At 42.5% G+C, this 13838-nt stretch overlaps 1 protein-coding gene across 1 annotated transcript in view; it reads left to right on the top strand.

The window, feature by feature from the left end:
• Nucleotides 1–12795, top strand: part of LOC126161531 (UDP-glucosyltransferase 2-like) — a 95562-nt gene extending 82767 nt beyond the window's left edge. The window contains exon 7 of the mRNA XM_049917451.1: nt 10623–12795. Within this exon, the coding sequence (XP_049773408.1) occupies nt 10623–10893 (271 nt within the window). The 3' untranslated portion in view covers nt 10894–12795. The remainder of the gene's footprint in view (nt 1–10622) is intronic.
• The last annotated feature ends 1043 nt before the right edge of the window (nt 12796–13838 follow it).

Here is a 13838-nt window from a genome sequence, read left to right as displayed (position 1 = left end):
AATCGACGCAACCGTGTGATCTGGTGCAAGGTCGGATGAAGTAGCGATTCTCGAGGCCCGTACCTCTCCATCTCCTGGAATTATGTCCGTAGCTGCCTCTAGATCACAGGACATCGAGTCAGAGTTTTTCTTCGCTGGGGAACTGGGTAGTTGTGTTGCTCCAATCTCTTCATGTCATCTTCATCGACAGTAAAATGGCTTCACATAGAAAGACTTGCACCAGGCGGCCAGACAGTCCCATATTGGGGTTTCCCAGCCAATAACGTCATGCGATCACTTCATTTCCTAAAATCATGGTGTGGGGAGCTGTTGGATATTATGATTACAATTCAAGGGACGCAAAATGTCCATTAGTAACTGCGGTCACACCCCTCATAACCATTACACCAAATGTCCTATTACAGTAGGATAATTTAAGATTCCACACCCACACTGCAGCTCACACCAAAAATGCCGCGAGGAATGTACAGATCCTAGACTGGCCTGTCTGATCCCCTGATTTGTCACCCATAGAGAATGTATGGGATATACCAAACTCAAAGCAACAGTCTTCATGGAATGACAACATATTTTATGAGCAAGGCAAAGAATTCCTTATGACGAAATTCGGAAGTTGTTTGTTTGCATACCACAACGAACACAAGTGTGTATTCCAGAATGAGATTTTCACTCTGCAGCGGAGTGTGCGCTGATATAAAACTTCCTGGCAGATTAAAAGTGTGTGCCCGACCGAGACTCGAGCTCGGGTCCTTTGCCTTTCGCAGGCAAGTGCTCTACCATCTAATCTACCGAAACACGACTCACGCCCGGTACTCACAGCTTTAATTCTGCCAGTATCTCGTCTCCTACCTTCCAAACTTTACAGAAGCTCTCCTGCAGGTCCCGAGTTCGAGTCTCGGTCGGGCGCACAGTTTTAATCTGCCAGGAAGTTACAAGTGTGTATTCATTGTCTTTAGTGATCATACTTCATACTAATATTGATAACGGACATCACTAGAAGAGTAACAGTTTAATCATTCAATAGCCGTTATGTGATGAACATCCCCAGAAAGCTTGATAGGTATGGGACAGAGCGCTCAACTGCGTATGAGCGACAGGTTCAGCAGTGATCAGCAGTTAGTCTGCAAATTAAATTTGCTTTCAGGAGCTATTGTTATCCTATTACCCGTGGTGACTAATTTGTGTTCAGGTGAGACAATTTTGATTTTATGATTTCGATTTTTCAGAATAAAATTCAGAAGTCAGTTACACGGATATTTTTATTTCGCTTTATCAGTTTCAACAGATCAGTCAGTCATCTTCAGAAGCCTCCAGAATTAGGGATATTATGAATCATTACACATTGGCCACACATTTATGTAAAGTATAAGAACTGTATTACAAAAACGTACTTAGTATTGACTTAACAGAAGTCAAAATGTTCTTCACAGAAGCGTAATGCTACGAAATGTCCAAAAATGCACATATAATGCTAAATCAATACTAAGTACGTTTTTGTAATACACTTTTTATATTATATATAAACGTATGCCCAAGGTCTAATGCTTTACAATATATCTAATTCTCTAGGCTTCTGAGGGTGACAAATTAATCTGTTGAAAGCAATTAAGCGAAATAAAAAATATCTGTGCAGAAATATCTGTACTGCTGACAACAGAATTTTTTCCCAAATATTGGGTGTAACGTCCCGTTGACATCGAGGTCATTAGACACAGAACACAGGCTCTGATGGTGCCAAGGATGGGGAAGGAAAGCGGCCGTGCCCTTTCACAGGAACCATTCCGGCGTTTGCCTGGAGTGGTTTAGGGTAATCGATCTGGATGGCCGGACGCAGATTTGAACCGTCTTCCTCCCGAATGCCAGTGTGCTGCCGGCCGGAGTGGCCGTGCGGTTCTAGGCGCTACAGTCTGGAGCCGGGTGACCGCTACGGTCGCAGGTTCGAATCCTGCCTCGGGCATGGATGTGTGTGATGTCCTTAGGTTAGTTAAGTTTAATTAGTTCTAAGTTCTAGGCGACTGATGACCTTAGAAGTTAAGTCGCATAGTGCTCAGAGCCATTTGGCCAGTGTGCTAACCACTGGGCCATCTCGGTCGGTCCCTAATAAGGTACGTCTCCTAATGTTGTGAAATGTAAACATAGATAACCGTTTGCTTGTACTAGGATGACGTAAAACGAACACTTTAGTCCATAATTCTCCATAACGTGATTTCATTATACACTACTGGCTATTAAAATTGCTACACCACGAAGATGACGTGTTACAGACGCGAAATTTAACCGACGGGAAGAAGATGCTGTGATATGCAAATGATTACTATTTCAGAGCATTCACACAAGGTTGGCGCCGGTGGCGACACCTACAACGTGCTGACATGAGGAAAGTTTCCAACCGATTTATCATACGCAAACAGCAGTTGACCGGCGTTGCCTGGTGAAACGTTGTTGTGATGCCTCGTGTAAGGTGGAGAAATGCGTACCATCACGTTTCCGACTTTGATAAAGGTCGGATTGTTGCCTATCGCGATTGTGGTTTATCGTATCGCGACATTGCTGCTCGCGTTGGTCGAGATCCAATGACTGTTAGCAGAATATGGTAACGGTGGGTTCAGGAGGGTAATATGGAACGCCGTGCTGGATCCCAACGGCCTCGTATCACTAGCAGTCGAGATGACAGGCATCTCATCCGTATGGCTGTAACGGATCGTGCAGCCACGTCTCGATCCCTGAGTCAACAGATGGGGACGTTTGCAAGGAGTAACCATCTGCACGAACAGTTCGACGACATTTGCAGCAGCATGGACTGTCAGATCGGGGAACATGGCTGCGGTTACCCTTGACGCTGCATCACAGACAGGAGCGCCTGCGATGGTGTACTCAACGATGAACCTGGGTGCACGAATGGCAAAACTCATTTTCTCGGATGACTCGACGTTGTGTTTACAGCATCATGATGGTCGCATCCGTGTTTGGCGACATCGCGGTGAACGCACATTGGAAGCGTGTATTCGTCATCGCCATACTGGCGTATCAACCGGCGTGATGGTATGGGATGCCATTGGTTACACGTCTCGGTCACCTCTTTTTCGCATTGACGGCACTCTGAACAGTGGACGTTACATTTCAGATGTATTACGACCCGTGGCTCTACCCTTCATTCGATCCCTGCGAAACCCTACATTTCAGCAGGATAATGCACGACCGCATGTTGCAGGTCCTGTACGGGCCTTTCTCGATACAGAAAATGTTCGACTGCTGCCCTGGCCAGCACATTCTCCAGATCTTTCACTAACTGAAAACTTCTGGTCAATGGTGACCGAGCAACTGTTTCGTCACAATACGCCAGTCACTACTCTGATGAACTGTGGTATCGTGTTGAAGCTGCATGGGCTGCTGTACCTGTACACGCCATCCAAGCTCCGTTTGACTCAATGCCCAGGCGTATCAAAGCTTTTATTAGGACCAGAGGTACTGATTTCTCAGGATCTATGCACCCAAATTGCGTGAAAATGTGATCACATGTCAGTTCTAGTATAATATATTTGTCCAGTGAATACCCGTTTATCATCTGCCTTTCTTCTTGGTGTAGCAATTTTAATGGCCAGTAGTGTAGCTGCACAAGATAATAATAACTGCTTAATAAATACAAAGCTAGATCGAAGTTTAAATACGAGTAAATAGTAGCTTTACAGAAATATCAAATTCGACACTCAACGAAGTAACCGACATAAACAAGCCTGTGGTTCCGAATGTGTACTCTTGAGGGGCTGGTACAGACTGCCACGTTAGTTGTGTGTCGTGTAATAGGACTAACGAAAAAGTTTGCAGTTAGTTACAGACTTGTACGCGCTGATACGCTGGTGTAGACTTGTATAAGATAGGCGTGTCTCCTGATAAAGGCTTCAGCGCTCCAAGCCCAGCGACGAAAAGCGCTGAGGGGCGAGGAGGGGAAGGAACAGGAAGGCTACGAACGGACGCCGCTAGAGCATGGCACACGGCTTGAGCAACGCCAAGCGCTTTGCTAGCGAGACCAGTTGAAGACGTGAAATAAAAGTCCCAAAATCGTGAATTTGAGGAAAAAGAGTTTTAAGTATACAAGACAATTAATGGCTATCGTGGCAGTATCAACGTGTTTTATTTGAAAGTTAAGCACAACATGGATCCTGTTTCCAAAGGAAATTACAAACATTGTACTGTAATAGTAAGAAAAACTTACTTAAAGAGGGAATGCGATAAAAGGCTGTAAGTGCTCTAGTTCAATACCCAGGAAAAAGATAGTAAAAGTTAATTCTTCCTACATAAAATTGTATTTGGTCATTATTTGTCACGTACTGCATCGTTTCAAATCTGTCTTCTTTTCTTCGCATATGAGGCTTGTTGCAATTTCTTGAGGTCGTGTACTCGTACACTTTTTCTCAAAACAGTGAACCGCGCTGGGTAGCCATGGGGTCTTCGAGTCCTCCCTCGGACGTGTGTGTGTGTGTGTGTGTGTGTGTGTGTGTGTTGTCCTTAGCGTAAGTTAGTTTAAATTCGATTAAGTAGTGTGTAAGCTTAGGGATCGATGACCTCAGTAGTTTGGTCCCATAGAACTTACCACAAATTTCCAGTTTCAAAATAGTAATACCTTACCCATCCTCCTGTTTTTAACTACACGGGTCTTATGTTTATCCAACGAGAGCTACTGTACTCTGGATATGTTTAGACTTGCTGTGTTTATATTACAATCCGGAGCTTTCTTGAAATCAAAGCCGGCCAGGGTGACCGATCGGTTCAAGGCGCTACAGTCTGGAACCGCCCGACCACTACGGTCGCAGATTCGAATCCTGCATCGGGCATGGATGTGTGTGATGTCCTTAGGTTAGTTAGGTTTAAGTAGTTCTAAGTTCTAGGGGACCTCAGAAGTTAAGTCCCATTGTGCTCAGAGCCATTTTATTTTTCTTTTCTATTTTTCTTTAATGTAAGAAGTCAGATGCATTCATGTTACTGACAATGAATGGCTTTCTTTTCCTTGATCGATGTATCGTGTCCTTCACATCTTCTGGAGCAGGTCGTTTGGCAAATGAAGAATAAATATTGTGCCCAGTTATGGTGTATGTTAGCGATCAGTGATGAGACCTACCTCCTGCGCTGGACGAGCTTCTGCAGGAATACATTTATCATTTGAACTTATATATCATTCCCTCCACTTTCCAGCTTTTTCCTCATTGCTGGCACAGTACTTTCTCCTTTAATTTGTCATTTCTTTCCACTCAGGCTGTTATAAACATCTGCTGCCTCCGTCATTTTATCCAACACTAAGGAGCAAACACGCGGAACGTAGAGTCTTTTATATGTTAACAGCAGCGCCTGTTAAACCCGTACCATCTTTTGAGTGCATTTGGTACCACATTTTTGTTCGTGGCAGTTTGAGCCTCTTCTACATTATGGGGCTTGGACTGTAGACTACATTTCATCCAAGACCTCAAAATTCCCTATTATGGCACTTAGCCTTTTTTATGTCAAGTCTTCAGTTGGGTGTTAAATTAGATTGCGTTCTGCATTACGAGTACTGTGGCGTCTACGCACTTGTCGAAAGAAACAAAAAGTGGAGACGCAACTACATTCAGTGCCTAATTTTTAGTGTCGTTTTTAAAGTCACTCAAAGGGCTTAAATTGCCATCGCATTATTATGAACCGAAAAAAAAACACTCACTGGAACGTCATTACAACACCGCCCACAAAGACGACATGCTGACTTCGTCTACTGACGGACGAGAGTACATGGTGGCTGAACTGAAGGCGGCCATTAGGAAAAAAAAAAAAAAAAAAAACTAAGTAGCAACAAAATCGCTTGTGATGGACGTCACCAAATATTTGAATTTATTATCTTAATGTAGGTGGGGAATTATTTGGTAACGGAATTGGCGGACACGATTGACATTATCAAACAAAACTTAATCCTACAGAAAAATTTCCTTCAAGTTCATGATATCGAATATTTCGAGGAATTCAGGCCTTCCATTTGTGGACTAAACATGCCTGGCTACGTTTCAGTAAGTGAAACATTTCATCATGAGTTCTCAAAAGAGATTGCAAAACTTTGTAAGACTGAAGACTGATTTCGCTTTTTTTGTCGGACCATTCTCGCTCTTGGCTGCTGATGTTCCTAATCTTTTCCAACTTGAGTTGATAGGAATTTACAAAACTTTTATAAAATGCTACTCCACGAGTAATAGCGTCCACTGCACAGGTAAACCATTAAAGTTCAACCAATGTTTGGCTGATCTAGGTGTACGAATTCCTTTTCCTGCTATGAAACTGATTGAGTTCCACCAACATTCAGGTTTATCAAATTGTAATCTGTATAACTCCATGTGTTTGTCTGTATCACGAACCATGATTATAGATAGAAAAAGCACTCCTTCTTCAGGCCACGAGTGGCCTACCGGGACCATCCGACCGCCGTGTAATCCTCAGAACAGGATGTGGATAGGAGGGGCGTGGGGTCAGCACACCGCTCTCCCTGTCGTTATGACGGTATTCTTGACCGTAGCCGCTACTATTCGGTCGAGCAGCTCCTCAATTGGCATCACGAGGCTGAGTGCACCGCGAAAAATGGCAACAGCGCATGGCGGCCTGGATGGTCACCCATCACACCCGACACCGCTTAATTTCGGTGATCTCACGGGAAGCGGTGTAGCCACTGCGGCAAGGCCATTACCATGATTATAGATATATTACATATTCAAAAATCGAAATTATAAATATCACAGCCTAATGTTAAATGCCTGTATGTAAAACTTTCTGTATATCTGTTCACTGTTCAAATGGCTCTGAGCACTATGGGACTTAACTTCTGAAGTCATCAGTCCCCTAGAACTTAGAACTACATAAACCTAACTAACCTACGGACATCACACACATCCATGCCCGAGGCAGGATTCGAACCTGCGACCGTAGCGATCGCGTGGTTCCAGACTGTAGCGCCTAGAACCGCTCGGCCACGCCGGCCGGCTTCTGTTCACTGTATTAACACTAATGTTTCTTATGAATGGTGCGCTCCATGTGGTTCTGAAGTCGTGCAGCGACCGTAAACCATAATTTTACCAAATATGTAGCAACTAGTCGCAAAATCATGTTTTATTTATTCACTTTTGCAAATCGACCTCAACTGATTAACATTATTTTTAACCAATGTTTCTCTTCATAGCTGTCGTTCAGTAACTGCGGTGTCAATTCTTTTCGCGAAAATAAAAAGGATTTCTAACGGGCTGGTTTACTTAAGTAATAATGTTAATGCTTTAGTAGAAAATTAAAAAGTTGAAAGTACGCACTAGTCATAAAACCCTGCTGTATAAAAGTATACTAAAATATTGTCCTCTTAGAAGTAGTCGTACTGTGTTGCAAACACGTTTTCCTAAGTTTCCCGCTTGTGCACCCTTCTGCATATAGCCGTCTCAATCATACATCTTTTCTGAGCAACATAGTGGTGGGGGAAACCGAGGCGCTCGGCAGACTTGGCTCCACTCGGGGAATGCGAGCGCGCTCCGGGTGGGCAAATCGTAGTTAGACCTCCTGTAGAGTTTCACATGCTTCGGCTATCAAAAGGAATTTCGCGAAGCCTTCAATAGCTCCTGTAGCAAAATATTCTCGCTGGACCATCTCCAAAACCGAAAGAAATTTGGTCATTTGTTGGAGCTGTAAGTGGCACAAAAGTAATTTCCAAAGGTTTGTAATACCTTCACAAATGAAGCCCTGCTCACCTTGTCCAGACCCGTATTGACCGTCTGCAACAGTAACGTACGTTAATGCTTTTGTTTCAACCTTGCGACAGCGTACCAGTACTTGCGCCTAAAGGCAAGTTATGACACTAACACTGCTGACAACGTAACTCTGCAGTGCACAGTCTGAACACCATACTTATGAAGTTGGGAACTCATACAGTAAATAGTTTTCCATTTACAATGGCTCAAGCAGCAAAAGTTTAATTATAACCACCCTGTACCTCTTGCAGATGACACGAGTTTTATAACTGACTGAAGACAAAATAAAAGAAGAAATCGTTAACTATCTTTTTCAGAAAAATACTGAATGGTTTTCTGCAACTACTATCTTCTAATTTCCCAAAAACACAGTATTTTCAGTTTTGTACAGTAGATAGAAGCACTCTGAAAATTAATATAGCATGTGAATGAAAGTAAGGAGATTAGAATTCTCGCTATTTATAAGGGCACATGTTCATGATAATGAAGTGTGAATCAGATTGAAGTAGACAGCAAACCTATCTTTAAAATTTGTAGAATTCAAAAGAGTCGTTGAGTATAACATATTCCTTATTTTATGATCAATATCAGACACGTCTGTCTTCCTAAATAAATAAGCAAAACATAATACTTAAGATAGTGCAAACACGTAAAAACATATCAAAACTATGACAAACACAAATAACCTTTGGTGCAGGATGCCATCAACCTGTAATACATCTAAGTATAAAACTACATATACACACCCCAAGGTACCATATGGTAGGTGGTGGAGGATACTTTGTACCAATATTAGCCGTTTTCTTTCCTGTTCCACCCATAAACAGAGCGAGGAAAAAACGATTGTCTATACGCCTCTGTAAAAGCCATTACTTTTCTTATCTTATCTTCGTGATCCTTAGGCGAAACGTACGTTGGTGGCAGTAAAACCGTTCCACAGTCAGCTCAAATGCCGGTTCTCTTAATTTTTTCAGTAGTGTCCATCAAAGCCACATTTGCCTTCCCTCCAAGGATTCCACCAGAGTTCCCGAAGAATCTCTCAACAGGCTCAGTAGACTGACAGTGAACCTATACAACAGGTCATATGGATTTATCGTAGTTTTATTATTCTATATCATATCGTTAATATTGTCCAACTCATGTGTGAGACATATAATTTTCTAACCAACCACATAACATTTGACAAGGCACTTTGTCCTTCAAAGATCGCTGAAGACTAAAATATACTGTTTCCTATGAAGGTCATTTGTGTTTAGAGCATATGACTGAGCTATATGGAACGGTGGTTGATGTGCAGTACTCGGTCCACGTCTAAGAGAACACAGAAATTGTTTCTTGATGAGGTCATGGTCGATTCCGTGACCAACCTAGCACTATGTGGTTCACATTTTCAAATTACTGCAACATCAACAAAATGTTGAAGTCTAATATTCCATCCTCCCTTCGGTTTTTAGCATAACATTACTACCCTTGTCTAAATTCTAACCATACATCCCTTCTTCACTTCCTCAAGTTTATGTGGCGACAAAATACGAGAGTAATCCCGAAAGTGAGGTCTCCTATTTTTTATAAGTACATAGACCTGTTTCTTTCTACAGTGCTTTACATCAATTTACGTCTTGAACATGTAGCTAGTTTTCGACATAATCACCATTTCTGTCGATGCATTTTTGTAGACGCTGTGGCAGTTTTTGTATGCCCATATCATACCAGCTCGCCGCCATGCTGTTCAGAAAGTTATGAACCCCTTCTTTCACCTCGTCGTCGGAGCTGAATCACCCGGACCATAATTAACGCTGACAGGTACTGTGAGACTCTGAAAAAACCCAAACGGGCAACTCAGAACCGGAGATGAGGAATGTTGAGTAAGGGCGTACACATTCTCCATGACAACGCTGTCCTGCAACAGTTTCAGTAGCACATAATCCCCAACCCACCCTATAGCCCTGACTTGGCTCCCAGTGACCACCTGTTCCATAGGTTAAAAGAACACTTGGCCGGAAAGCGATTCAGCTCCGACGACGAGGTGAAAGAAGAGGTTCATAACTTTCTGAACAGCATGGCGGCGAGCTGGTATGACATGGGCACACAAAAACTGCCACAGCGTCTACAAAAATGCATCGACAGAAATGGTGATCATGTCGAAAAATAGCTAAATGTTCAAGTTGTAAACTGATGTAAACCATTGTGGAAATAATTCTTCCGGGTTATATGGCCGTGGTCCATGGAATGTTTATAAATTTCTGTATAGGGAGGCTATTGAAATTTATAAACATGAAGATAATTTTAATAGAAAAGAAGAGGCCTTGAAATTAAGCGAGATATGGACAGTGGCGTTACAGAATCGATAATTGTTTTTATCTATGACGGACTATTATCGATAGTTACATTTTATCTTTGACTAGTTTTCTCTCTGCTGCTATGTGCAAGCTGGACCACGCACACTTTCCTCGGTATTTAGGCCGCTCACCGACGCCCGACTCGTCAGTCGGCAGGACTCAGCAGGACCAGTCATACCTCTGAAGATATCTAACGTAGTATTGGACGAAACGTTAGGAATAGAAGAATTCCATGGACCACGGCCATATAACCCGGAAGAATTATCAACGATAGTACCATCTGGTCGTGAAAGTAGAAATAAACAGGTCTATGTACTTATAAAAAATAGGAGATCTTACTTTTGGGATTACCCTCGTATTTACCTTCCACATCCCACGAACTGGTCCTTATCACTTAGAGTCATAGCTGTTTACTCTGAAAAATAAGTTTAGTAATTCCTTGCAGACCACGTTGATCAGTTTCAAACAATTCTTGAACATTCAGAGCTAAGAGGTACTGTATGTAGGAAGAGAGAAATGCTGATAATATTGTTTTGCTCGGCAGGTATAGAGAGAACATGAGGAGGCTGTCGTCGATATTTCGCGAGCACCAGGCGGACTCTGTGGAGCGCGCCGTGTGGTGGGTGGAGTACGTGATACGTCACAAGGGGGCCCCGCACATGCGCACTGCCGCCCTCGACCTGCACTGGTGGCAGCTGCTCCTACTCGACGTCATCGCCTTCGTCCTGGTGGCAGCGGCTGCGGTTGCTGGTGCCATGTTTTGTCTCGCGCGACGACTGTTCATCATAGCAAGGCCGAAGGAGAAGAAACATTAACTCTCCATTTGTGGGTAGACCTTGTGGAGACCAAACTTTCCACGTTCAGCTGCCTGTAGGAACTGGGAAGTACGGTTATAACAATATCGTTTGTGTTGTTACATCTGTGCTCGCTTTTGAAATCATTTCTCAGTATGAAGAATTGCGCTCTGATTTGGTAGGCTCTCTGATTTGGCAGCTGGTCTGCACAAGAGTGCGTCTGTCTTATGGAACAAGTGACGTTGTGATAACATATTGTTGTGACGCAGTCTGGTGGTAACCGTCTCATATTGTGTGAAACGCATCAGTGAACACTCTCTTAATAAGTTGATGATTCATCGAGAAAAAGTTCCAATAGTTATTGTAATAACGATACATGAAGCTAATATTTCCTATTATTGTGATGCAGTACCAATGTAAGGCAAGTCCCTCATTAATAGCGGCGTAGAGGTCGTGAACAACTCAACTCAGTGTAACATCTGACACTTTCTGGTATCATACAGAGCTACAATATCCCATAACAATGGGACGTTACTGTGGGAGGAAGTGAAAGACAAATGAAAATTATACTAAAAGCGTTGTTGATGACGCAATTAAAACAGAACTGTCAGTAAGGGAATGGAAATAAGCAGTATATTTTACAATAGAGATATCACTGGATTTTACTTAATCAGTTTGAGGAAACTAGGGAATACGATGCTGTTTTTACTTTATTATAAATACTCGTATTAACTTGTAAATATTGTATTTAATTTCAATTTCTCTGAAATACGAGGCTAGTACCTAAAGTCACTGCACTCTCTTGACCGATATCAACCCATCGAGCTCATGATACTCTGACAGATTTCTCCCATAAAAGAGCTGTCATACGTTGCAACAATAATGAATTCAATTTCCAGTATCACAAGGGCTGAACGCCAAAGTGTCTTCTTAAACAAGAACATGGCTGGTATCCTTATGCTTCCTTATTCAATTTGACGCTGTGCTTTATCTGTGATGTTTCTGTTGTCGACACGACGTTTAATTGTTTCCTTATTTTGTTTTATACAGCTTGTATGTCCACTTTATATTTACAGCAATCCATTACAACAGGGTAATGCTTAATGCTCGACATCTGATAGTAAAAAAATGAAGAAGAAGGAGAAGAGAAAAGGAATAACGTGGTGATACAGAAGTTTAAACATAGAACAAACAAAGAAATTAGATCAATTTGATAGTTAAATCCAATATTTCGCCCACTAAAGAGCTTTCTTCATTTCTACAGCTTTTATTCCCTCTTCTATGGGGTCCACTTGCTCAGGATTTGTTAAATTTTTATTTTATTACCAAACTTTATTCCTAGATGCTCTTCCTGAGTCCACAGTCCTCAAGGCGACCAAATAGACGGAAATCGTGTAAGCCGTCTGTGATTCGCGTAAATTTTCTTCTTTGTATTGATGTGATGTAATTATATTTTGTCGGAGACTTACTGAGTCTCAACTTTGTCTTAGACAAGGATACAAGCTGAACTAACGAATTAAAACATTTTTTACCATATTTTAACTGTTTTTTTCTCTAAGCTGGAAATTGTGGAAACCACTTAGAAACCACATTCAGGATGGTTGATGTACCAGCACACGCTCATTAATCTCACGTAGATTAAATCTGAGCCTGGCTCGCCTCCCTGGGTCTCAAGGTAGCGCGTTGTACATTATGCTATATGAGTAAGCCTAAAATAACTTTTCACTGGTAGGTATAAATAAATTAACCATTCTACAGCATCTGTGGATTTTTCTATTGGCTAGAAAGTTTTATGTGTATTGGGATTCATTATATCCACAAAGTACAATCAAAGTTATCAAGTGTCCTATACCTCTATCTCCGGAATATTTTCTGGATACTGTTGGACAGGTAATTGTAATAAATAAATAAATAAAGCATTAATACAGTGTGAGGTATTACAAGCAATATTCACTACTGGTCATTAAAATTGTTACAGCAAGAAGAAATGCAGATGATAAACGGGTATTCATTGGACAAATATATTATACTAGAACTGACATGTGATTACATTTTCACGCAATTTGGGTGCATAGATCCTGCGAAATCAGTACCCAGAACAATCACCACTGGCCTTGATACGCCTGGGCATTGAGCTTGGATGGCGTGTACAGGTACAGTTGCCCATGCAGCTTCAACACGATACCACAGTTCACCAAGAGTGTTGACTGGCGTATTGTGAAGAGCCAGTTGCTCGGCCATCATTGACCAGACGTTTCCAATTGGTGAGAGATATGGAGAATGTGCTGGCCAGGGCAGCAGTCGAGCATTTTCTGTATCCAGAAAGGCCTGTACAGGACCTACAACATGCGGTCGTGCATTATCCTGCTGAAATGTAGGGTTTCGCAGATATCGAATGAAGGGTAGAGCAACGGTTCGTAACACATCTGAAATGTACGTCCAGTGTTCAAAGTGCCGTCAATGTGAACAAGAGGTGACCGAGATGTGTAACCAATGGCACCCCACACCATCACGCTGGGTGATACACCAGTATGGCGATGAGGAATACACGCTTCCAATGTGGGTTCACCACGATGTCGCCAAACACGGATGCGACCATCATGATGCTGTAAACAGAACCTGAATTCATCTGAAAAAAATGACGTTTTGCCATTTGTGCACCCAGGTTCGTCGTTGAGTACACCATCGCAGGCGCTCCTGTCTGTGATGCAGCGTCAAGGGTAACCGCAGCCATGGTCTCCGAGCTGATAGTCCATGCTGCTGCAAACGTCGTCGAACTGTTCGTGTAGATGGTTGTTGTCTTGCTAACGTCCCCATGTGTTGACTCAGGGATCGAGACGTGGCTGCACGATCCGTTACAGCCATTGGATAAGATGCCTGTCATCTCGACTGCTAGTGATACGAGGCCGTTGGGATCCAGCACGGCGTTCCGTATTACCCTCCTGAACCCACCGATACCATCCATA

The sequence above is a fragment of the Schistocerca cancellata genome, chromosome 2 (assembly GCF_023864275.1).
Source record: "Schistocerca cancellata isolate TAMUIC-IGC-003103 chromosome 2, iqSchCanc2.1, whole genome shotgun sequence".
NCBI lineage: Eukaryota > Metazoa > Arthropoda > Insecta > Orthoptera > Acrididae > Schistocerca > Schistocerca cancellata.
The sequence above is the reverse complement of the archived record's forward strand: the minus strand, read 5'-3'. Positions and strand labels throughout refer to the sequence as shown.